We start from the raw sequence: 25,588 nt of genomic DNA, 5'->3' as shown, positions 1-25,588 counted from the left end.
TAGGTTACATAGACTCTAAATATCATGATACAGCATGGTCTTAGCATTGCAATAGCTTGATCAACAATACAGCAAGAATAAGGCATAGTGAATCATCTTACCAATCCTGGAGATGTCCCAGAGATTCTCGTTGATGGAAAGAATGGGTGAGCACCTTACCCGACCTGCAAGGAAAAGGAGAGAGCCAGCAAGGAGGTGTTCCTTCCTTTCTCTCCTCCTAGCTTCTTAGACTCCATGGTTTTCTTGCTCATTTTTATACTGTTTTGGCTTACATCAACCCATTCAAATTCACCAATGAGATTCCTCAGAGTCATTCCTGGCATTGGAAATCACCTAAAAATTGCAGCATTTGCAGATTTTGCGCTGAGATCGTGACATCTGTAAAACGGTCAGGTCACTCTGATCCCTTAGTATTTGCTATCATTACTCATATGAATATCATGTATCAGCGAAAATCCCCTAGATCTTAGCTTATTGCCATGTCTCCATTCAAAGTTCATTTAGACTCCATTTTGTTTGGTTCAGTATATCTTTGGTTCCTTATGATTGAGGCTTATGTGATTGATATATGCATGGTGATTGCTGAGTTATTTCATGTAGAGATATAGTGAGATTGATTGAGCTGTGAATATATAGATATATGCATGCATGTGTATATGTTTTCCAGTAATGCAATCATGTAATTAGTGTCAGCGTGATGTTACAGCCAAGACAGTGTCTCTAAGTGTCTCTGAATGGTTTGAGCTGAGTCTGAAATCGGTCAGTCAGTGATTCTTTTCCTAAAACCAAAAGCTTTTTAAATGAATCTCTCTTGCTGTGGATTTTCCTCATGTTCCTTTCTTTAATTGTGTTCCCTTGATTGTTAGTGTGTGCATAGTGTCTTCCTTCTTTGGACATAAGAATAAATGTATGAATTACTGTGTTTTAACGTCTTTGAATCTTAAAAGAGAGAAAAGTTATCCGTTTAAAGTAAACCTCTGAGTTTTTGGTCTGTCAGCCCCTCCTTTTCTGCTAGGTTTCTGTGACACTGAGCGTGATCAGGTTCTGGCTGACTGACAAGATACTGACCTGCTATCAATTTTTGCTTCTGTACACTGGCTAATGCAAACAGCAAAAGCAAACACTTTGCCCCTTCCCGTTCAGAATATGTCATATTGGAATTCGTCCAAATGAGCATAGCTGTGTGTGTCAAGTAAAATAGTCTGGTGCTTTCCATACTTAAAATGGATTCCAGGATCTTAGAAAATAGGCCGGTTTCACTCATACAGGAATACAACAACAGGGGGCTTATATTTTCACCATTTCCTTATTCAAAGCCAGGTCTAATACTGGGTGCTTGGAGGAAGGCCACATTCGAGGCCTTAGGTCCAGAACCAGAGACTGGATCAGCACCAACACATGTCCTCTTGTAGGGGACAGTCTCTGGAGTTCAGGGGTGTGTGATTTGGGGTGATCCAAAGATTATTTGGGGTTGCAGGGGGCTTATATTTTCACCATTTCCTTATTCAAAGCCATGTCTAATACATGATGCTTGGAGACAGGCCACATTCGAGGCCTTAGGTCCAGAACCAGAGACTGGATCAGCACCAGCACATGTCCTCTTGTAGGGGACAGTCCCTGGAGTTCAGGGGTGTGTGATTTGGGGTGATCCAAAGATTGTTTTGGGTTTCAGAAGGCTTATAGTTCCCCACTTCCTTATTCACAGCAATGCGGCCACATAGGAGGCTTTAGGACCAGAACCAGAGACTGGATCAGCACCAGCACATGGCCTCTTGTAGGGGACAGTCCCTGGAGTTCAGGGGTGTGTGATTTGGGGTGATCCAAAGATTATTTGGGGTTTCAGAGGGCTTATATTTTCACCATGTCCTTATTCAAAGCCATGTCTAATACTGGGTGCTTGGAGGAAGGCCACATTCGAGGCCTTAGGTCCGAACCAGAGACTGGATCAGCACCAGCACATGTCCTCTTGTAGGGGACAGTCTCTGGAGTTCAGATCTGTGTGATTTGGAGTGATCCAAAGATTGTTTTGGGTTTCAGAAGGCTTATAGTTCCCCACTTCCTTATTCAAAGCCATGTCTAATACTGGGTGCTTGGAGGAAGGCCACATTCGAGGCCTTAGGTCCAGAACTAGAGACTGGATTAGCACCAGCACATGTCCTCTTGTAGGGGACAGCCTCTGGAGTTCAGGGGTGTGTGATTTGGGGTGATCCAAAGATTGTTTTGGGTTTCAGAGAGCTTATATTTTCACCATTTCCTTATTCAAAGCCATGTCTAATACTGGGTGCTTGGAAGCAGGCCACATTCGAGGTGTTAGGTCCAGAACCAGAGACCGGATCAATACCAGCACATGTCGTCTTATAGGGGACAGTCTCTGGAGTTCAGATCTGTGTGATTTGGGGTGATCCAAAGATAATTTGGGGGTGCTGGGGGCTTATATTTTCACCACTTCCTTATTCAAAGCCATGTCTAATACAGGGTGTTTGGAGGCAGGCCACATTCGAGGCCTTAGGTCCAGAACCAGAGACTGGATCAGCACCAGCACATGTCCTCTTGTAGGGGACAGTCTCTGGAGTTCAGGGGTGTGTGATCTGGGGTGATCCAAAGATGATTTGGGGTTGCAGAGGGCTTATATTTTCACTTCTTTATTCAAAGCCATGTCTAATACTGGGTGCTTGGAGGAAGGCCACATTTGAGGCCTTAGGTCCAGAACCAGAGACTGGATCAGCACCAGCACATGTCCTCTTGTAGGGGACAGTCTCTGGAGTTTAGGGGTGTGTGATTTGGGGTGATCCAAAGATTGTTTTGGGTTTCAGAGGGTTTATAGTTCCCCACTTTCTTATTCACAGCAATGCCTAATACAAGTTTTTTCCAGGCAGGCCACATAGGAGGCCTTAGGTCCAGAACCAGAGACGGGATCAGCACCAGCACATGTCCTCTTGTAGGGGACAATCTCTGGAGTTCAGATCTGTGTGATTTGGGGTGATCCAAAGTATTTTTCTGCTTCAGCTGCTGCCCCTTTCTTCTTATTGAAATGTTCTGGGGGCATCCTATTTTGAAGCTGTTTACTCAAGATCTGGGTTTTGTAGGATGACCCAGTATAGGTCCACTTAGAGTGCTGAGTCTTCTGAATATGGAGGTGTATAATATGTGCCCCTGCAAATTTAATTTTGGAGTTTAGAGCTTTTCAGTTTTCCCGCAATATTTTTCTTTGGCTTTGTGAATAACAAATAAGGAACTGCGAATAAGGAACTGGGAACTGGGAACCAACTTCAGCTTCGTTTTAGAGCGCCTTAATTAATTCTGATTTTACGCTGATGATAAGAACAGAAAACTTGTTCTAAAGGTTATCCTAAGAACGGCAATTGTTATGTGGTCTCTCATTGCAAAGATAAAGCAACAGAAGAGAAACATTAGCAGCAACTCTTGGTAAGAGGCTGAAGAGTATCTTTAAACAAGTCAGCCAGAGTTACACAAGCACCAAACTCACAATTACATCTTTTGAACATGTAAGTGCTTCTTTCTCTATGTCTCCTTGTGATTATTCCTGCTATCTTCTTTCTCTATGTCTCCTTGTGATTATTCCTGCTATCTAAATTTAGTGCTGAGGTCTGTGTCATGTAACCTGAACAATTTTCCAGCAAAGAACAACTCAGACACTAACACAGCAGTATCCATAAAAAGGATTTATTCAGTATTTCCCTATGGCACCAGAACTCAAGGCCATTCAGTTTTTTAAAAACACAAAACTGGACACCCCCCGCCCCAAACAAAAAAACATGGTTTCTCATCAGCATTTGGGGTAAAAAATAATTCAAGAGATTAAAGAGCAAATGAAAGCAACATAAATCAATCATCAACTTAAATGCAGTAAATCAAGGAAAATGAAAGGTATCCTAAACAAAACATTCCACAAGTACGTAAGTTATAATTCTCATGTTCCATGTATCTATGTAATTATATGGTGTTATAGCCATAATCAGGAAATCATTAGTGGCTAAAATCAAGCAAGTCTTTTATCATGCTTTAACAGCACAGTTGCATTAAAGTGTTATGTACTAGAAGGTTGCTATGCAACAATTTTGAATGAACTGCACAATGGCAATTGCATGATTAGAAGTCAAGCATTGGTGCCTTATCCACACACTTCATATGCAGCACCACAGGATGGGTGTGGGGGATTCAGTCTCTTCAACACGTGTACTGGGAGCAATTATGGGTCCAACAAGAGAGCTATGAATAGGGCCGGAGGGGTATGGTCTGCCCCTTAACTAGTCAAGGAAATTCTTTGTCATGTGCTACTTCCTGCCTCAACTCATGCATATTAAACACATTTTACAATTTAGGGGCCTACAGAAAACAAAGCAACCCTGCATGGTATACTTGTGCAGAACCGTGATCTCTCCAGGAAGATCCCTCACAATCTTTCACTGGAACTGATGGGTACGAAGACATTTTCCCTACAGTCCTAGGACTAGGCAAGGGAGGGAGGGAGGGGGAGAGGGAGAGGGAGAGGGAGAGGGAGAGGGAGAGAGAGAAGTACTATGACATCCCTCCTTATTTTAGATTCTCTGGACCACCTATCAACATTTTCTCAATTTATCAATGTTGCATAATATTTATGTAGATTAGAGTGGAACACAGAGCACGTAGTGTGTAGCAGGGGATTTAATTTGGGAAGCGTGTCAAGTATAAAGAAGGAGCAGGACAGAGGGTGTCGTATGTAGACGGCACTAAGATATGAAACAGGATGCACAATCATGATAGCCTATCCTCTCAAATTAAGTGCAATGGCACAAAATCAAGAAAGTTATAATAGCAGAATACCTAACACTTCTGGAAGAGATAATACTAAAGACAGAGTTCTATTTAGCTCATGAACATCAAGGGTAATGGACAGGATGAAGTATGTCGTTACTCTTGTTACACAGATCACAGGTCCAAATTCATTAGAACTTGTAGAACCATACAGAAGTGTATGGTTTTATTGAGAGGGAAGGGGAACGGGAGGGGACTGACCATACTGAAAGTAGGATGGCTAGTAGAAGAGTTCCTCTGAACATCAATCAAGCATGATCGCATCTTAAGAATTAATCATTAGTCAGAAATCTTATCAAATTCTTGACTGTCAAATTATTAACCATAAACTATAGAAGGTGGAATGCCTAACAGAGTGCAATCAACATTTTTTTTTTGCCAGGGCAACACATGTAACATATCAAGCAAATTTGTTCATTGTTCCACAGAACTGAATGGTTAACAAGAATCCCAAACAACCTAGTCCAACCATTTGTAACAGAATACAATGCATCAACCAAATTCCAATAATCAGTTACACAGATATTAGCATATGATACAGTATCTATCCAGCCAACATCCATGTCTTCAAATTACTTGGTTAACTACAGAGTTGCTGGATCTCCAAAACAATACAGCTTGCAATGTTCAAAAGCCAATCAGTTTGCTCCTCTTTAGTTTCGTGGTCAAGACCATTCCTCTTTGAATGTAAGAGAGCCTGATATTTCCGGACTCTGACCTGAGTGTGAAATCAGTCACACTCCTAAACCAAGTTACACCCTTCTAAGACCAGAGACTTCAGTGAATTGAGAATAGCATAACTCTGCCTAGGTTGGCAGTGCTAATTTTTAAAAAAATCAAAGATCAATAGCCACCTTTCTCTAGTTAAACAAGAAAAGAAAATGCCCATACAAACGAAAATCTGTTGTTTTTCTCAGGAGTACCCAAATAATCTACCAATATTTTGCAACAGATCTACAACCATTTGGTCCTTTCTAGGAATGTTAGTAGTCTTCCACATGAAATGTAAAAGAATTCAGAATTATCTGCACAGATCTTCACGCTATTTTCTTCCTGATGATGCCAGAGGCTGACTTGAAAGGCAAGAGCCACCTCCATACAAGCCAATGCACGATCAGAACCAAAACTGTTGTGCATAATGAATAAAATTAAGTATGTGTATAAGGGCTACTTCACACATGATTCCTGCCCCCCACCTTTATGTAGGAGAAAAAGGCCATTTATTTTGCAAACTTTTTGAATCTCCCTACAGGCACTGCTTTCTCTATCTTTTGGACCATTGTTTTCAACCAAGCACCATAAAATGTTTAAAAGATGGGCACATGGAGATGTGTTCCATGTAGTGTTATCTATAACAAGTAGCAAAAGATCTACAACTTGGAGTAAACAGATACTATCTTTTCTTTAAGTAGGAGCTTGCTCCATTTTCCATCTGTCTCACTGTTTCTACTCTTGTGGCTTTGTTCAAGATTCCTTTACTCACTCATTAGCTCCAACTGGGAGTGACAGAATGAAGCTGGCTGAAATGGGCACTGCTATCAGAATTGCAACCTCTCTTGTAAATGATGGGAGCAAGAATGAAGAAGCCAGAATCAGGCCCTTAGCAGAGGTGGGAAGGAGGAAATTGAGTTTGCTCAGACATATTTCAATCCACCAATCAATACTTGCCCAGAGTACAAACCATTTTAGTGCCTCTTTGGGACCCTCCCCATCATTTGAGAACCTTGGATGTAAGGAGAATTCATACATAATTTTATACATAGCTCACCTATTTTGTTGAACGTGCACATGCTTGGAGGTGTATTCTCAATACACATACATGCATTTACAGGATCTACACATGTGACAATTATATATTTCTGTTCTATTCCCATGTAGGACAAATATCCTGTGCGAAGCAACCCTTATCTTAATCAGCAAATGAATACTGGCTGGTCATAGAAATATTAGTTTTGTGTTAAAAATATTTATGAACACTTCTTCACTGAGTTAGGCTGCACCTCCAAGAGATTTAAGAGCAATCATAAAAGCAATACTTATTCCCCTTCCCCTTAAGGCTGAAAAGTATGTCTCAGCACTAGCACGCCAATGGGACAGAAAGTGCAGGAAGGAAACAGGGCACTTGGCAACAGACGTCTGCACTGCAATCACCACCAGAACCAGCGACTCTCTGCATGCAGTGAGAAGGACACCATCACACAGCCAAACTCTTGTTCGTGATTCTTCAGTATAACCTTTAGCCTGTAGTCCCCATTGGTGAGGAAAGAAGGCAAGTCCATGTTGGGTATGTACAAGTCTGTAGAAGGCAGACCGTAAGAACCCTGAGAAATGGGAAACACACAAGAAAAAAAATCAAACCCTCCTTTCAATGCTTGTTTATCTATCACAGCATCTTGACGGTAACACAATAGGCAGCATTCTATATGCAGATTCTTAAAGGCAGGCATAGACAGTCTCCCATTCCTTTCCTTTTGGTTAAGTCACTGAAACTCTCCACCTCCTCACTGGAGTTAGCAGAAGGCTAATCCACGTTGCATGACCAAAGCCATGCAGAAACATTTTTTACAAGCAACAGAACAAAATTCAAATCCAGTAGTAGAGTATAAGATTTTGTGAGTCAAAGTTTACTTTGTAAGTATGAAGGAAGATCCATCAGTCAGAAAGTGGGAGAGGTGCTACCAAGAAAGGCCAGTTGGAGTCAGGATGCAAAGATAAAATGCAAAAGGTAATCAGCTTGATTACAGCAAGGAGATAGACGCAGAGGTGGGATGTGTAGAAAATTGTAACACAAATCTTCACTCTTATTTGTGACAAGTTTATATCCTGAAAAAAAAAGGGGGGGGGGGTTAAGGTGCTACTGGACCTGAATTTTGTTCTACTGCTACAGAATAGCATGACTACCCACCTGAAAAGCAACAGTGGCCATATTAGGGTGAAAAGTTTCAAGCTCCCAAACTTGGTAAGGGCCAATGCGCTGTCTACACATTCTCAGATCGTGACTGCAATCTATGACGGTGACCTTACAGGCTCCCTGAATGAGACTTTATAGGCAGACAGTCCATTGTCAATTAACATTGACTATGGGGATGGAAGGGAGGACAAGGCATGGCCTGAATGAGGGTTCTGCAAAAACTGCATGAAAAAAATCCACGTTGATATCCCTCTTTCTGATCCCAAGCAGATGATTCTGAAGAAAATGTGTGCTGCCATCCCTTTAAGGTAATCAAGGATTCACTTCTTGTAAACACCCAGCAAAGTTTGCTCATAGACGCACTCACTGCATGAAGGGCTTTGTAATCTTAAGGTTCATAATGTGATGATCTTGCACAAACACAAAAAAGGTAAAATTTAAAACAGCAGATCTGAGTAAAGCTGCAGCAGATCTGAGTAAAAACTGTGTGGTAAGAAGATCAGCAGTTACGAAACATTATTCTGCTGTAATGAGACAGCACATTTAAAGCCAAATTCTGGTTTTGGTGGAATTTGATAGTACCCTTAGTAAAACATACCATGGAGGCAACCACTTATATCTTCTTATAGCCTCTGCAAATAGCCTCCAACCCCAAGTGGGCTTGGTTTCAGATCCCAAGCACAACAGGCTGAGGACTGGACTTACTGCTTTGAAGGGGCAGCGGCAAGGAATGCCATAAGAGTGCAAAGGTTCTGGACATGGCTGGCCTGGAGGGACCAAACTGTCCAAGATAGCACAAACATCATCATAAGTGCAACTTCCAAGCTGGTCAACACAGGGAACTTTTAGCCACATATCACCAATCTTCTTCTCTAAAGTAACAATTGCCTGGAAGAAAACATTACGCCAGCGATCAGAACAAAATGCGAGCACAATTTACCGCTTTTCATAATTCTCCACTAACCCTTCCACAGCTTAACACTCAATACAGATGGAACAAGTGGGCATATAGTTTGTTCAGTACTCTCTTTGATAGTAATACTGCTTCTGATCTTTATGATTTTTAATTAGAAATCACTGTAACAATATCATACATTTTACAATGTTTTTCAAAGGACATAAGGAAATACCCTGTTTTGAAATTTGTCATTGCAAAACATAATAAAGACCACTTTCTCACAAATTTATCTACATAAGCATTAGAATTTCTCTGCTGCTGTATATGTTAATTTTGGTTTGAAACACTATATTCTGGAAGTGGTAAACCAATCCCTGCTACTAGGAGGAATTCTCTCTTTGTCCAGCGGATTGTAATACAAGATCTAGCAGTCCATAGTATGCTCAATACTAATTCTCAATCTGTGCTCCCAACCTAATTCTCCAATTAGTAAAACAAAACAGTTACTCAGTTTGATGGTAAATGTTGCCCTATCAAAAGTTAAACCCAATACAAATACTGAACTGATTTTTTGATGGAAGGGGTACTAATAAATCTCATCTTCTCTTCTGCTTAACTCACAAAATTTTTTAGAACACATAATTTAAGGAACTTACCCTGACTAAGCTATTGTATTTTTGGGTAAAGCAGCATATAATACAGGGCAGGCCACAAGATACCCCAAAAGACAACCTGGGTGGTCAAAAGCAACTCAGAATATTAAAGGCATGGGACATTCAACCATGTTTTTGCTCTCATGCTTTCCTTGGTGACCTCCAAAGCCACCTAGGTGACTGAGCAATAATGGAAATAGAATGATATCCTAGATGTAGCATTGGTCTAATTCAATAAGACAGCTCTGACATTCTAAGGCATAATAAATTACCACAAAGGGGCAGTAAAGAGCAACAAGTCACAATGCAACAAACTGAGGTAAACATTTCAGAACTTCAAGTGAGGAGAGGTTTAATATAAGTATTAGTGTAGTTCAAAGTTTCTCTTCCCCCTCCCAATACTCAGATTTGTCTTCTTCATCTTATAAAGTATCTGTAGGTGGTTGTAGGAGGGGGGCCATTTTTTTCCTCGCCAACCTTCTAACTGCTCAAAAGCTACCACCACCCTGGGTAGGTGGGGTCTATTAAAAAAACATGATTTCACACAGATGGTTGGCTAAGAAGGAAAGGGATAAACACATAACCCTTGAAGCATGGGTGTGACTAGCAGGAGAAGGGAAAAGGAGAAAGTGAAATCATAAGAGCTGTACTAATTACCTTATCCCTTTCCAATCTGTGCTGACACCGAAGAAAATAACGATAAAGGTTTTTTATTCATTAAAGTTGAATCTAAATATGTATTCTGGCTGGCAATGACTAATAAGGTCTGTCTACTCCAGTTTCTTCAAAATCACGCTCCCTGCCCCCCTCCAACCAGCATGATAAGATCTCATATAGAAAAATCTCTTAAGGCCAGCCTTCTTGTGATGCCAAAGATTCCAGCAAGTTCTTCTTTTGCTGATGTATCAGCTGACACGCTGGTTTCCCTCCCATTTCCTATAATTACTTGCAGCCAAGTGTAAAGAACTTGACTGAACAGCATTCATTGTCTCAGCCATCTATTGCAGGTAAAGTCCACACAGGCAAATCTCCATCTGAGGCTGTAGTTATGGACTGAACCAGCCTTAGTCTCACCAAGATTAGCAGTGACTTTACACAAATAGCACTGCCTCTCTAAGTCTCTCCTGTAGCAAGCTCCCTAGCTTATTTTGTTACTTACGTACGTGGTTTTTAAGACATTTCTATTCAAGACCAGTTCGCTGTACAACACAGTGTAGATACTTAAAGGAATTTCTGACCTTAGCTTAAGGAGGATGCCTGTCCTGGTATAAGTGTAGCTTCAGACCTTCTGAAGCAGTGGTAGGACATGAAGCTTAAGACAGGTAGGTGTGGTTCCTTTTATCACATTATTGTGCAGCATTTTTAAAAAAACTTGATGGAGCAAAATGTAAAAGCTCCTAATATGAAATAAGTTGTACATACTCCACCTCCTCCTCAGACATTACCACAAAAACATTGTAAAAGGAAGGAAAACCACCTGAACTACTTCTTTTGCCTATTATTTAAGATGACACAATTAATTGGACTATATAAATATCTGTAAGTTGCCTTTCTCTTATTCTGTTGCTGAAGAAAACGACTCTTTCCCACTGTAGAAAAGGGTGGAGAATAGAGGCAGAGAAAAATGTCAAGGAATATGTTATCAGTTACTGAATAATATATATGGCTGCCTCAGCCCACCTCTTCCAATCCCTAAAACAGGAATTATCTCCAGTAGTCATCAAAGTGAAATTAATATTGTAAAATTATCAATAGAATGGTAATGAAATCATCAAGACAAGAAAAGATCTGAAATTAAAGAAGTTTACAGCATCTAAGTCACTCAGCCAAACTTCTCAGGCCTCAGGCTTGAACTAACAGCTATACTTTTTTCTAACCTCTATAAGCAAAGAATGTGTACGTCAGAATGCCACTTGCTTGAAGTTCATAGTGGGGACAGCTGTGCCATTTTTGTGATATTTATTGGTTTCTCAAAAACATCTGGCTGGCCACTGTAGAAAATGGAATGCTTGACTAAATGGCACCAAGGCCATAGTTCTACGGCACCAAAAAACTTGGGTCAGCCCTGGATCGAGTACCATACCCAAGTTCATTTGGACTTGTGGGTCACCACACCGAAAAGGTTGAGAACCACTATTCTAAACTACTGCCAAGGGCTCTGAAGAGGTCCCTGAATTTTCCAAGTGTTCTTCAGAGACATGCCCTCCTAATCCTTCATTCATACAGCATCCAGGAAAGAAAAGTCAATGAGGGATGAGGAAAAGTTATGTCCATGCTTTAATATCCTTGGTGAATCAAAGTGTCAAACAGCATGAAAACTTTTTTTATAACTTGACTAGCTACAACCCCTAGACAAATTCAGTTAGTAATTCTAAGAGCACTAAACACATCCAGTATGTTTAATGTACTCACTTACTAGCACTGGAAATAGACAGGAGCCATTTCAGCTTTGTTTGGCTCCCTCACCTTTCACGTACCGTCATAGGAGCTTCCAAAGTTATAGTGGTGGCACCTGAGACACTGACTGTCACATCTCCTGGGATGCGAATTGGGTCTGGAATTATATTCAGGCTTTTGATCCGAGCTGGGTCTGAAGGATCACAATTCTTCCAAGCAAAGTTGTGTACCTGGTGGATTCAGAGTAACAAAGTATTACAAGGATTGAATCACATTTGTCAATAAAACGAAGCAAGCTGAGCTAGGAACACCAAGTACCCAGGTTTATTTTTTATTTATTTTATTTTATCGTATTTATATTCCGCCCTCCCCACAAGCAGGCTCAGGGCGGATTTGTTCATGACATGATGCTCAACAAATACAGAAGAGGACTTCCTGTTTGGGATCCATGGAGGTCTAACGCAGCTCCACTTGCGGAGCTGACCGGACTGCCGTTTTAACCGGCCGGCGGGGTGAAAATAGCCCGCGGCCGACTGCTCTCAGGCGGGGAGCAGGCAAAGAACGCTCAAGACCCTAGGGTGAGCTAGATCTCGGACGAGGGGGGGCTCTACACAACGAGTCTCCCCCCGATCCTTGAGGTCCCACCTTGCGACGGGTCGGCTATAATCTCTGCGGCAGTTTTGGGGCCAATTCGGCTGGCATAAGACCTACATACCCAAGCATCGATTGGGGGAAGAAGCTGAGAGGAGAACTTAAAATCGAAACAGCGATTACAACCCGAGAAAAGTGAAGAGAAGGTAAAGATCATTATCTTCTGAGACGGGACAGATTGATAAAAACAGAGAGGAAAAAAAGTAGATTTTTAAACTGCAACAGACTAGTGAAAAGGAGGGGAAGACTCGGCAGGAATCGAATTTAAAAAGAGACTAAGTTTAAAGAAGTTATTAAAGAAATGGGACTATTGTTTTGAATACCTGTGGCTTTGGAGCTGTGAGAAAAAGACACCATCGTGAGATCTGCTGTGGGAAGACGGGAGACAGGAAGTGCGTAATAACAATAGAGTGGCTGGAGAGAAGCGGCCCTTGCTGGAGGGCAGGAAGTAGGGAATCGCCATTTTTGAAAGGGGAAGGGTCGCGGCTTCAGCGGAAGAGGAAGTAGGCCATCTTGGATTACAAAATCATAGAGAAACCATAGAGAAAAGACGCCCGACATTTTGGACTCTTTAAAATTTAATTTCTATAAGAAGACCGGGACATTTAAAATAGAAAAACGTTAAATTTTACGCCACGGAGTTAAGGAAGAGAGCGGATTCGTGGGAGCGAGCTAAAGCAAGCCCCACGATGTCAAAAAAAGAGTGGCAATCGGCAATAGAAAACCTGGATAAAAACCTGGACAAAAAACTTTTAGATATGATTAAAGAACTTAAGGACACGAAATTGGAGCTGATAAAAGAGGTTAAAGAGGTTACACAGACAGTAAAATCGGAGCTGTCAGAAGTGAAAAAAGGTATGGAAACAATACGAAGTGAATTACAAGGAACGCAGCAGAGAGTTAAAACAGTAGAAGACGCGATGGAGAATTTAGCAGACACGCAACAAACAGAGATGAGATTGGTGAAGGGGAGAATGTCAGTTGCAGAAACTAAACATATGGAGAAGCAGCTACGTTTTCGTGGCTTGCCAGAAGTGGAAGGAAAGTCAGCGCAAGAACAGATGACTGAGGTGTTGGCTGAGTACCTGGGGAAGGAGGAGGAGGAAGTTGTGGCTATCCTTGATGTGGCATACCGTGTGAATTCGAGAATAGCAACCCAGAGGAAACTACCAAGAGATGTGATTGTGCAGTTTACAACACGAAATATGAAAGAGAGGATTGTGACAAAACAGTTTCAAGATCCATTGGAGATTGATGGCAAGACGATTATTATAATGAAGGAACTGCCCAGATCAGTGTTACTGGACCGGAAAAAATATAAAGTGCTAATTCAGATTTTGAAGGACATGAAAATCAGGTACAGATGGGAGTTACCGGAAGGAGTGTCCTTTGAGTTTGGAGGGGCCAAAAAACGCATCAGATCTGAGCGAGAGATGGAGCGATTTATTAAGGACAATGAAAAAGACTTACCAACAAGATCATGAGTATGGAGTGTAAAGTATTATCTTGGAATGTAAATGGACTAAACTCACCGAATAAGAGGAAAAATACTTTTCACTGGCTACTAAAACAAAAATGTGACATTGTTTGTTTGCAAGAGACCCATATCAGAAAGCAGGATGTAAAATATTTAAAATCTGGAAAATTGGGCAAAGAATATGTAGCGGCCTCCAACAAGAAAAAAAGAGGAGTGGTGTTGTACATAAAAGAGGAGCTACAGCCAAAATTTGTTATGAGAGATGTGGAAGCTAGATTTGTAGCAGTGGAATGTATTTGGAATTTAAAGAGAGTGTTGGTAGTCGGACTTTATGCACCTAACGGTGCAAAAGAAAGCTTCTTTGAGGATTTAAGGAAGCATTTAGACGATCTTGTATACGACCAGATAATTCTTGCTGGAGACTTCAATGGAGTGACAGACTTGGAACTAGACAAAAAGACTACAACGGCACAAAAGAAAAGAGGACTATTACCAAAGCTTTTTTTTGAGTTGATTCAACAAGAGACTCTTGAAGATGTATGGAGGAGAGAATATCCTAAAAGCAGACAGTTTACTTTTTATTCTGCAAGGCATTCTACATTATCAAGAATTGATATGATCCGGGCCTCAAAAGACTTAGCATTATGGACTAAGGAGGTAGAAATAATGCCTATGGTAGGCTCAGATCACAACCCAATTATGTGGAAATTTGGAAAAAAGAGAAAAAGGAAAGCATGGAGAATAAATGAGGACTTGTTACAGGAAAGAGAGAATATGGAAATACTGAGAAGAGAGACAAAGTTTTTTATACAATATAACGTGAATAAAGAAGTACCAACCAATAAAGTTTGGGATGCTTACAAGGCAGTTGTAAGGGGCATACTAATGGACTTAAATGGTAGAGCAAGAAAGAAGAAAGAGGAGAAAAGACAAGAGATTGAGGAGAAAATAAAAGCCAAAGAAATACAGCTAAAAAAGAGACCAGGGAAAAAGAAGGTATACCAGGAAATTAAAATACTTCAAGAACAGCTAACAGCAATGAGCAATAAAGAATTGGAGTGGAATCTCAAAAGACTGAATCAAAAAGCGTTTGAGGGTGCTAATAAACCTGGGAAGTACCTGGCATGGCAATTGAAGAAGAAAAGGGAAAAGAAGATAATAAATAAAATTTGCGAAGATAACAAAACGTATTTGGAGCAGGCTACCATTAGTAGAGCCTTTTATAAATTTTACGCTAAGCTGTATAATAAAAAAGAAGTAAACAAAGAATCAATAGCGTCATATTTGGAGAAAACCAAACTTCCAGAAATCTCGGAAGCTTGGAGAAATAAGTTGAATAGTGAAGTAACTGACGAGGAAATAAGTAAGGCAATACAATCTGCAAATCTAGGAAAGGCGCCAGGGCCAGATGGACTTACGGCTAAATTCTATAAGACAATGGCTAATGAACTGGCACCATTCCTAAAAGAGGTGATGAATGGGGTTTTAAGGGATCAAAGGATTCCAGAAACTTGGAGTGAAGCGAATATATCATTGATCCCAAAAGAGGGCCAAGACCTGACTAATGTGAAAAATTATAGACCTATATCGCTACTCAACAATGACTATAAAATTTTTGCGAAGATATTGGCGGAGAGATTGAAGGGGTGGCTCTCGGAAGTCATAGAGGAGGAACAAGCAGGCTTTTTGCCAGACAGACAAATAAGAGACAACTTAAGGACAGTGATCAATGCTATTGAATATTATGACAAGCGTTGTGACAAAGAGGTTGGTTTCTTCTTTGTTGACGCTGAAAAAGCGTTTGACAATTTAAACTGGGACTTTATGTTTGCCACTATGGAAAAGCTACAATTGGGAGAAAGATTCATCAGAGCAATTAAGGAAATTTATAGAGACCAGACTGCAGCAATTGTGGTGAATGATGAATTGACCAAGAAATTGACGATAAGTAAAGGAACAAGACAAGGTTGCCCGTTATCTCCATTGTTGTTCATTTTAGTATTGGAGATTCTGATGATACAAATACGTCAAGATGATGAAATTCGTGGAATAAAAATAAAGGACTATTCATACAAGGTCAGAGCATTTGCGGATGACATAATGTTAATTGTAGAGGACCCATTGGAGAACATGCCAAGAGTGATAGATAAGATCAAGGAGTTTGGAGACTTGGCAGGTTTCTTCATTAACAAAAAGAAGTCAAAGATATTATGCAAAAATATGACTAAGCAGAAACAACAATTGTTAATGGAAACAACGGATTGTGAAGTAACAAGTAAAGTGAAATATTTGGGAGTCGAACTAACTGCAAAGAACATAGATCTATTCAAAAACAATTATGAAAAACTATGGACTCAAATAGAGAGAGACTTGATTAAATGGAATAGATTGAATTTGTCATGGTTGGGCAGGATTGCAGCAGTTAAGATGAATGTGTTACCAAGAGTAATGTTTTTGCTACAGACAATACCAATCATCAGGGACTCCAAACAATTTGAAAAATGGCAGAGGAAAATATCAGATTTTGTTTGGGCAGGCAAGAAGCCTCGAGTGAAAATGAAAGTTTTACAAGATGCAAAGGAAAGAGGCGGAATGCAACTGCCCAATCTGAGACTTTATCATGATGCAATCTGCCTAGCTTGGTTGAAAGAATGGATGACATTAAAGAACAAGAAACTATTAGCCCTAGAGGGATATAAAAAAATATTTGGATGGCACGCATATTTATGGCATGACAAAGTAAAGGTCAACTCGATGTTCCTGCATCACTTTGTTCGGAGAAGTTTATACATAATCTGGAAGAAGTACAGAATTTATCTACAAGAAGGAACCCCTTTGTGGGTGGTTCCATATGAGGTGATAGACCCGAGAGCTGTTGATAATGAACAACAATGTTTAACGTATAAAGAAATAACTAAAACTGAAGCATCCAAACTTAGAATAAAGACACAAGAGGAACTATCACCTAACTACGATTGGTTCCAGTATAGACAGATCAGAGACTTATATAATTCGGACTCTGTAAAGGGAGGTATACGAATAGAGAATTCGGAACTAGAGCAGACCCTTCTTAAAGAAGATAAGAAAAGAATATCCAAGGTATACCAAGTACTGTTGAAGTGGTATACCGAGGATGAGATAGTTAAAACACAAATGGTGAAATGGGCTATAAACTTTAATAAAGAAATAACAATGGAGGCATGGGAATACTTGTGGAAAACTACAATGAAGACAACGACATGTATTAATATCAAAGAGAACATTTATAAAATGATCTATCGTTGGTACATGACACCAAAGAAGATTGCGCTAGGGAATTTGAATACTTCTAATAAATGCTGGAAATGTAAGAAGCATGAGGGCTCCCTCTATCATATGTGGTGGTCGTGTGAGGTAGCCAGGCAGTACTGGGGTGAAATAATAAGAGAAATGAGTGAAATTTTACAATTTCAAATTAATAAGAACCCAGAACTCCTGCTACTGAACTTGGGAATGGAGGGAATTCCAGCCCAACACAGGACGTTGATATTTTATATGACAGCAGCAGCTAGACTTTTGTATGCGCAAAAATGGAAAGTACAAGAAGTGCCAACTATTGAAGATTGGACTTACAAATTGCTGTATATGGCTGAAATGGACAAGATGACAAGAAAATTGAGAGATCTGGACTCAGGGCAGTTCAACACAGACTGGGAGAAGCTGAAACAATACCTGGAGAAGAAATGGGAGGTGGGAGGAAAACTGTGGCAGTTTGAGAACTACTGAAGTATTGAAGTAGAGGGGGGAGACTTTACTGGGGGGAGAAGAGATAAATGTGAATTAATAAGCAGTCAGATTAATAGATTGACATATATATAGATATATATAGGTTAACAAACAGAACATAGAGAAAATAATTAATTATAAGGACTAAATACAAGGAGCGATTAACTAACAATATTTTCTTTTTTTTCTGACAAGTTTTGTACCAAACTGAATGTCTGAAGATATAGATGGGTCAAATTGATTGACTACGTGAGGAGAGATATATAGAACTATTATAAAAAGATAGAATGAGTAATATATATAGAGAATAAGTCAAATTGTTTGATATAAACGAATGTATGATCTATATGGTTTATGATATATAGAAATACCTGAAATTGAAAAATTGGGATAAATTGTTTATCTAAGATGGAAACAAAGGCTTACAGTTTGGGCATATAATGTTAAAAATAGTTAAGGATGTACTGCTTAGAATAATGGAGAATATATATTTGTTTTAGATAGAGGAAGCTAATTAAAGTAAGGGAAAGGGGACAAAGGGTTGGAAAGCTGTTGGAAGTCAACAAAAAGGGGGGGGAAAGGGAGGGGGTTAGAGATGAAAAAATTGGGGAAAATTGAATGTAAATGTGAAAATAATGGATTCTAACCCAATAAAAATTTTTCAAAAAAAAAAAAAACAAATACAGAAGAGAAGGTGACTGCAGAAGATTTCAAAACAGACTTCTATAGGTTTTCACTCTACCTCAACTAGATTAAGGGGGAGGGATGGAGGTAAAGGTAGTCCCCTGTGCAAGCACCAAGTCATTTCTGACCCATGGGGGATGTTGCATCGCAACGTTTTCTTGGCAGACTTTTTACGGGGTGGTTTGCCATTGCCTTCCCCAGTCATTTACACTTTACCCCCAGGAAACTGGGTACTCATTTTACCGACCTCAGAAGGATGGAAGGCTGAGTCAACCATGAGCCAGCTATTTGAACCCGGCATCCGCCAGAATTGAACTCAGGTCGTGAGCAGAGCTTGGGCTGCAGTACTGCAGCTTACCACTCTACACCACAGGGCTCCTCAGATTAAAGAAAAGAGGGGACTAATGTCTAGCAACATCATGGGTACCTTAAGTGTCTGTCAACATGCACAGACAAATTGCTTCCCCTATCTGAAATTGCTCCCAGCAGAGAAAAACAGCATTTCCTCTCTCCAAACTAAGCAGGTTACTTTTCCTTGAGGCAAATGCTTGCTTCTGTTTACGCTACTTCATAAAGCACCAAGATGATACTATAATCTTCTGATGATACTATGGTCAATGATCTCCTGAAGAAAACAGCCATTTCATATAATAAATATTTTGAAGATTTTTTTTAAAAAACAGAGCTGGTGGTACAAAGAAAGAAATGAGGACACATTTCAGGTAAGTGAACTCCTAATAACTTCACTACAATAGATCTTCAGTTTGGTTTGTCTCAATATAATTAATAAGCTTAGATATTCTGGGGCAGCAGTGGCAACTCATCTGTTGGCATCGTGCCAACTAGAATTAAGCAGATAAAGTTGTGAGGTCAAGGCAGGAAGACCAGGCTGTGGAGAGTCATCAAGGGCTGCCAGATGCATTCCTCATGCCACTCAGAACACAAGTCATCATATCGAAATAAAGTGCATTACTTGCCCAATTTATAAACACCCCCCCACACACAAGAGACCAGGCCCCCCAGAATTTTGTTCCCCTAGTCCCCACTCCACTTCTGCAGCTGCTTTGAAAAAGACTGAGGACTGGAAAGTTCTGTGGGATGAGATTGATGAGTATAATGACTGGAACAAAGTTGGTGTCTTTTTAAAGAAAACCTGAACTTTTCCTGTTCCTTGAAAAACAGCAGAACATGTAGGATAGTTTTAGGTGGGTGGGCGTGTTGGTTTGCAGTAGAACAGCAAGATTTGAGTCCAGTGGCACCTTAGAGACAAACATGATTTTCAGGGCGTATACTTTCGTGTCGGAAGAAGACAGCTCTGACTCTTGAAAGACTGAAAATCTTGTTGGTCTCTAAGGTGCCACTGGACTCAAATCCCACAACAAAAGACCCCGAAATTTGTCACTTTAATCTTTATGCATGTCAGGATAAGGATCAATATAAAAAATGGCAACTTCAGGATAGATGGAGACAGAGCAAGCAGTACACTGAAAATCAAGGCACATTCTTCTATACTTTCCCTTCTCACATTAAAGATGATTGCTCAAGTGCCCTACCCACTGACATATTGCTGAAGGCTCTTCTCTGCTTGCTGTGTCCTGTTTGACTACACAGCAGATTGTTCTGCACAGATGCCAGGAATAGATATTGCACCAGAGCTGAGATAACCTGGGTTTAAATCTTTACTCTGCCAATAATATACTGGGGGACCTGGGCCCAGCATTGTGAGGACAAAATGGTTGAATCAGGTAAGGAGGAATGGTTTAATTACACAATTCGATAGATGTGTAAACAAGAAGTGTCCTTTTATATAATATTTAGGAAAAGATTAAAAGCAGTCTTGTTGGAAACGGCTTTTATTACTGCTCAGCACTGCCTATAAGGAAACGAGGTACCTTTAGCTCAGATTTTGTGATTTTGGTTGATAGCTTAGACTTTCTAATCTATATAACTTCTGAGGTTTGTTTTGACTTTGCACAGATGCCAACTGGACCCATTTGGGGCAGGTGACAGAAAATTGTAAATAAATAATTTACATCCCACTTTTTAGCCCTCTAGTGGTTTACATGTTTAAAATATTAAAAATATTTGACAGAATTAGTTGGACTTAGCAGATCTGGTTGTAATTATAGCATGACAGCAATCAGACACATTTAGCACTATTTACTACAGACAACTAGGGAAGGCAGTGGAAGGAAAGTTTTGACACCCTATTTTTTTCTTTTCTAAAAATGCATACCTAAAAGCACCTCAAAGACAAAAATAGGGGCATTTGTAGCATCTGGAAAGATGGAGAGAAAGAGGGAAAGGTCTGAAGAAAAAAAGGGCAGAGACACTGAAAGAACTGAGGAAAGAGGGGTATAGAAAAATATCACACAGCCTAAGGTCAGGAGACTGTATGCTGGCAACAGAAGGGTAGACAGAGAGGCAGGAGTGCTCAGCAGGCAGAGACCTGGCTGAGAATCAGATGTGCTAAAAGAAGACAGTAGAAGAAGGCAACCTCCAAAATGAAAAGTAAGAGACTGAGGAAATAGTGGCTGCTGGTAGGGTGGTGAGGTCTTTTGACACATATAGGTTGTAATGCATCAAATACATTCTAAACATTTGTTTCCAAGGCCCAGATCTCACCGACATATTAAATCTCTCTTTGCACTATACCACTTTATATGATTCCTCCACTCAAATGATTTAATGCTCCCCTGTACAACATCAAAAAAATTACATCTAGAAAACCAGATGCCAGGAGCTCTAGCCCAGAATTCTTCCCAGTGCTAGTTTTCTATCATATAAATCCAGATGCAGATTTTCCATTTCAGTGAGAACTAGGCCTAAGTTTCCTTCCAAGTCATACATAAAACTTTCTTAGGTCAGCAACCAAATGTAATTACTTCCCAAACCTTTAAAAAGGTAGACAGTGGTGAACCTCACATGAGGCCCAGAGGCAGAAGCAACAGTGAGCAGATGGAAAGAAAACACAGGCAAGGGAAGCTGGAGTTTTGCTAGGGCTCTTCCATTTGTAATACATTACCATGGTGCTCCTTAGGGTTTCATTGTCTCCCCCCACCCCCATTCTAAAAGTTTTAGACCACAACTGTGCTAAGCACACTGATCTGTGGCCTCCTCATGGCATATTTAAGGCCACCTCAGATGTCACAAGATTTCTATCCAAAAAGCACTTCCAAAGCAGCAGTTAGCATGCACTTGGTAATACCGCCTGCACATTTCCCTATAATTCTTCCATGTAGGAGCTTTCTCACATCTGATACAAACCTCAGAAAGACTGGTTAAACTGGCAACTCCCCTCAGCTACTAATGACATATCTGCCAGGGCACGGGAACTATTTGTACATTACCAAGAACCTCTTTTGAGCTCAGAACTGTAACCTACAATTGGTTTCATAACAAAGTTCTCCAGGCCTCTACATGCTGAAGTGGGTATATAATCATAGTACCACTCATAAGGCACTTCATCGACCTCTGTGTATCCACTGTATTCTCTATTAATCATGCTCCTGGATTCCAAGGAAAGTCAGGCTTCACATACTCACCATACATAAGAAAGGCACTTATTCTTAAGGAGCAGATGTCTAATGTTTAATTATTAAGCCACTTCCTGAACTTCAACAGCTTAACTAACAATTGACTTCAGTGGACTTTAAAAGGGGTAACTGTTTACGGTTGCATTGCAAGCGTCTCAGCAAACAGAAAAACTTTGCAAAGGCTCCTTGGCAATTTTGGTAATAAGTGCTGTTTTTGGCAGGTACACTGGAGATCAGGCAAACATTTAGCAAGTTAACATTTAGGAGAATATAAGAGGGGGTTAAATACAGATTTTGTCTGGAGATGTACATTGGTAAGGGTTATAGATCTAGAGGAGTTAGCCGTATTAGTCTGTAATAGCAAAATAGTAGAGTCCAGTAGCACCTTTAAGACTGTCAGATATACCTCCAGCATATCTGCCATGTGTTATGAATTTCTTGCTGCAGTGTGTAGTGTTCCTCTGAGAACATGTAGAGGGAACCTGTTTTGCTGACTGGTTGCTAGCTGCTTATCTTGCAGGTGTTTTGGTTATCATTTCCTGGCTGGCCTGTGAACGTGGCCTTGAAGTTTCAGCCGAGACCGCATCAGCCTCCTAAGAGACTGAGCAGAGCTCATCCTTTCCCTCCTCCCCTCTCTCCTGGCTCCATGACCCAGAGCGCCAAAATCCTAACGGACTTTTTTCCCCATTTGGTTGCCCTATAATTAACCTTGCTTTGCTACCTTGCGTCACTTCAGCCAATGATCCTGTCTGACCATCTTGATACTGGTATTCTTCTTTAATAAAGTAACTTTAACTCATACACCTGAGTGATGCAGTGAAGTGCTTGGGGGAAATACCTGGCAAGACCTGACACTAACCAACTTTACTGTAGCATAAGCTTTCAAGAACCACAGTTCTCTTCATCAGATGCATCTGACGAAGAGAACTATCTTCTCTTCTTAAAGGTGCTACTGGACTCTTTACTTTTGGTTAGGGTGAGGTTCTTTGATGAATTACCACAATGGTGGATAACTACTAACTAGTATCTTTTGTAGATGAAATCCCCCACTGCCAACTGTCTGTGATTAGACATGCTAGCAGAGCTCCAAACAAGGTTTCAATATTGTCATGTAACCAAGCATGACAGTATATCTCTTTCAAAAGCTAGGCCTGTTTAGCAATTGCTTTTATTAACACTGGGTATCAACATTTTACTACAAAGACTCTTACCCTATGTGGAACAAGAAATGCCAGATGATCAAGCTGGATTCAAAAAAGGAAGAGATACTAGAGATCACATTGCAAATTTACATTGGTTACTGGAGCAGATACTCAAAGGAAACGTCTGTCCACGGACTCAAATAAAACCTTGTGAAGTGTGCTTAATACAAAACTATTAGGGGAACAGAAAAGGGGTAAAGGCAAGTATGAACAGGCAACAAGAGAGATATTTCCTCTTGGTATGTTCTCAACACAACGTCTTTTTTCACTCACTTACTGCACAGGTTATTGATATTGTACTACCCAATCATCGTCTCCAAAAAAAAAAAAAAAAAAAAGGACTTCCAAGCACTGGATGCCCTTGAGAGGAAAACAGTTATGGCCTGTTTAGTCACTTACTGCCAACAGGTTCATGTAAGCCTACAATGCGCATAAGCTTCAGCTTCAAATGAGTCAAGAGGAAAGGGTGTTAATAAATGCTCTCTTTTTCCAGATATAGTAAAGTAACTAGACAATTAGACTTGGTTCAGACATAAGGCAAAACTTGTTTTAATTAAAGTAACTATGGTTGTTATGATTGTCTGAACACCTGGTAGTCCAATAATGATGGTGAGTTAGGATCCATCAAACCAGCATCTTAACCCATGATATACATTTGGTTTATTTACCACAATTAGTCTTAACTACGGTTTTGCATGATACAGGAATCCTAGCTTAACCAAAGACTGTTCCCTGGCACTGCTGTCATGAACAGAGATGCCTAGCCAGAACAAAGACAATGAGACAAGCATTTCTAGAGGAAAATCAGCATTTCAGTGATCACCTACAAGCTGAATCCTGATTTCACAAACTGACTGTAATGAAAAGAAATTGCAGTTTCATGGTATGCCTGATCACAGTTTTGGACTTGCAGAAATTCCAATCCAAATCCTCATTATCTGCAAGTCCCTCCCTCAAGCTAAACAAACTCACTCTTTGGACCTTACAAATGCATGGGATTATAAAGGTATGTCCATAAAACAGCCTTTCTTCTGTCATTTCGGTCTGGGTCAAACTGATTTTGGAGACTGTCATGGGAAGACTTGGCTATATACTTTTTCATTGCCACTCAAAATGCAGTATCAAAATACTTCCAACTCAAGCTAATAGTATCTTTCTGCAAGTCTGCATAGACCCTAATTAACACTAGACTATATTATAAATGTCTATTTATTTTACTAAACTATAATTATGCCACCGGTCTTATTAACTTCCAATAGGTTGGTCTATGTAATTAGTAGCAGCGACAAGCACAGGTCCTCTGAAATGTCACTTTTTATTAATGGTAAGAACTAACTGTAATATTTAATTTCATACTTGCAGAGATTTTTGCCTGAAGGAAGAAATGCTGCTAAAAGCCAGCAGCAGTTATTACTATTTATAGGAAAAAGTGAACTTAGTTTTTCAGTGACTACCAGAAAATTGACCTGTGCTATTTTGCAGTACATACTGAGCCTCTGAAGTAGTTGCTTTACCACTTAAGATAGAATATTAATAGTATTTACTCAAATGAAAGACTAATTTTTTTTTCAGGTATGCCACAGAAAAGGCATTATCTTAAATTTACATACAAATTACAGTTATGTCCAATAATCAAAAGCTTTTTTTGTGTATAGGGGGGTTGTCATCTTACATTCAGGGTCATCTTTCTGAGTAAACACAGTACAATACCAGCCATTCTACTTTTAGTATTAAACCTTAGATCTTTAATTATGCCAAGGGGACAACTATCTTATGATCACATAAGAAGGGATAAAGGAACAGTACCGTGTCGATTGTCAACACTCTTCTTATGTATCTATCTATATGCAAAAATGCTCTTTAAACTGAAGGAAACGAAACCTGCTGAAGCTAGTTTTTCATGATTTTGACACTACTGGGAGGAAAGAAAACGGCCGGAACTTACCCTGGTCAACTTGAGCGGCCAGCCACCGCCTAGCACGAACCGCTGGTGCTGCGGGCCTCCTAGAACGGCCGGGCAGAGCTGCAGAGCGCACAGGGTCAGCGTGAGGAGCACAGCTTGCATCGCTGGCGCTGCTCCAGACTGTTTTGGCTGAAGGAAGAGAGACGAGAAAGGACGGGAGATGAAACGAAACCGAGGGAACGATGCGAAGAGCAGCAAGAGGCGGCTGGCTGTATAGCTACTAGCGGCCGGAGATGAGGAAGCGAACTTTGGTGCAAAGAGCTACAAGAGGCTGAAGAGAGTAGAGATCTGGGGCATCAAGCGAAGCAGCAAGAACGTCGAGTCGTTTGCTCAACTCAGGCAGCAACCTGCCCCCTCCCCTGGAGGCACCAGCCACTCACCGACTCCTTTGGGTCTGGCCGTAGACGTAAACTGAGGGAGGGCTTTACCCAGCACGCTCTGGCGGAGGGGAAGTGGCTCTGCCCTCTGCTGGAAGGAGAGGCGCCCTAGCCAGGCCGCTCGAAACCGTTTTATTCATTTCTGTCACGGTGGGGATGCTGCGTTCCCGGCGACACGTCCCCTCCACCCATGACCAGCCGAGCCGGGGGGGGGGGGGGATAAGGGCATCTCCTCACGCCCCAAGAGCCCCGATCCTGT

The 25,588-nt window shown here is 40.6% G+C and overlaps 1 protein-coding gene across 1 annotated transcript; it reads right to left on the bottom strand.

The window, feature by feature from the left end:
- Positions 1–3,668: 3,668 nt before the first annotated feature.
- Positions 3,669–25,372, bottom strand: GM2A (ganglioside GM2 activator). Its single transcript, XM_054977850.1, has 5 exons — positions 25,333–25,372; positions 24,935–25,081; positions 11,755–11,904; positions 8,432–8,614; positions 3,669–7,136 (listed from the first exon to the last, which is right to left on the bottom strand). The coding sequence occupies exons 2-5, from the start codon at positions 25,052–25,054 to the stop codon at positions 6,963–6,965; spliced, it is 627 nt and encodes a 208-aa protein (XP_054833825.1). The 5' UTR covers positions 25,055–25,081; positions 25,333–25,372; the 3' UTR covers positions 3,669–6,962.
- Between the last annotated feature and the right edge of the window lie 216 nt (positions 25,373–25,588).

This window comes from Eublepharis macularius, chromosome 4 (genome assembly GCF_028583425.1).
Source record: "Eublepharis macularius isolate TG4126 chromosome 4, MPM_Emac_v1.0, whole genome shotgun sequence".
Classification (NCBI taxonomy): domain Eukaryota; kingdom Metazoa; phylum Chordata; class Lepidosauria; order Squamata; family Eublepharidae; genus Eublepharis; species Eublepharis macularius.
Note: the sequence above shows the minus strand (reverse complement) of the source record. Positions and strands in the feature narration are given on the sequence as shown.

Excerpts from the sequence above, each read along its gene's own strand:
- GM2A (XM_054977850.1), bottom strand. The coding sequence starts at position 25,054 with ATGCAAGCTGTGCTCCTCACGCTGACCCTGTGCGCTCTGCAGCTCTGC. Across the intron at positions 11,905-24,934 it reads GGCCGCTCAAGTTGACCAGG|GTACACAACTTTGCTTGGAA; the intron begins GTAAGTTCCGGC and ends TGAATCCACCAG. Across the intron at positions 7,137-8,431 it reads GCCGCTGCCCCTTCAAAGCA|GGTTCTTACGGTCTGCCTTC; the intron begins GTAAGTCCAGTC and ends CCCATTTCTCAG.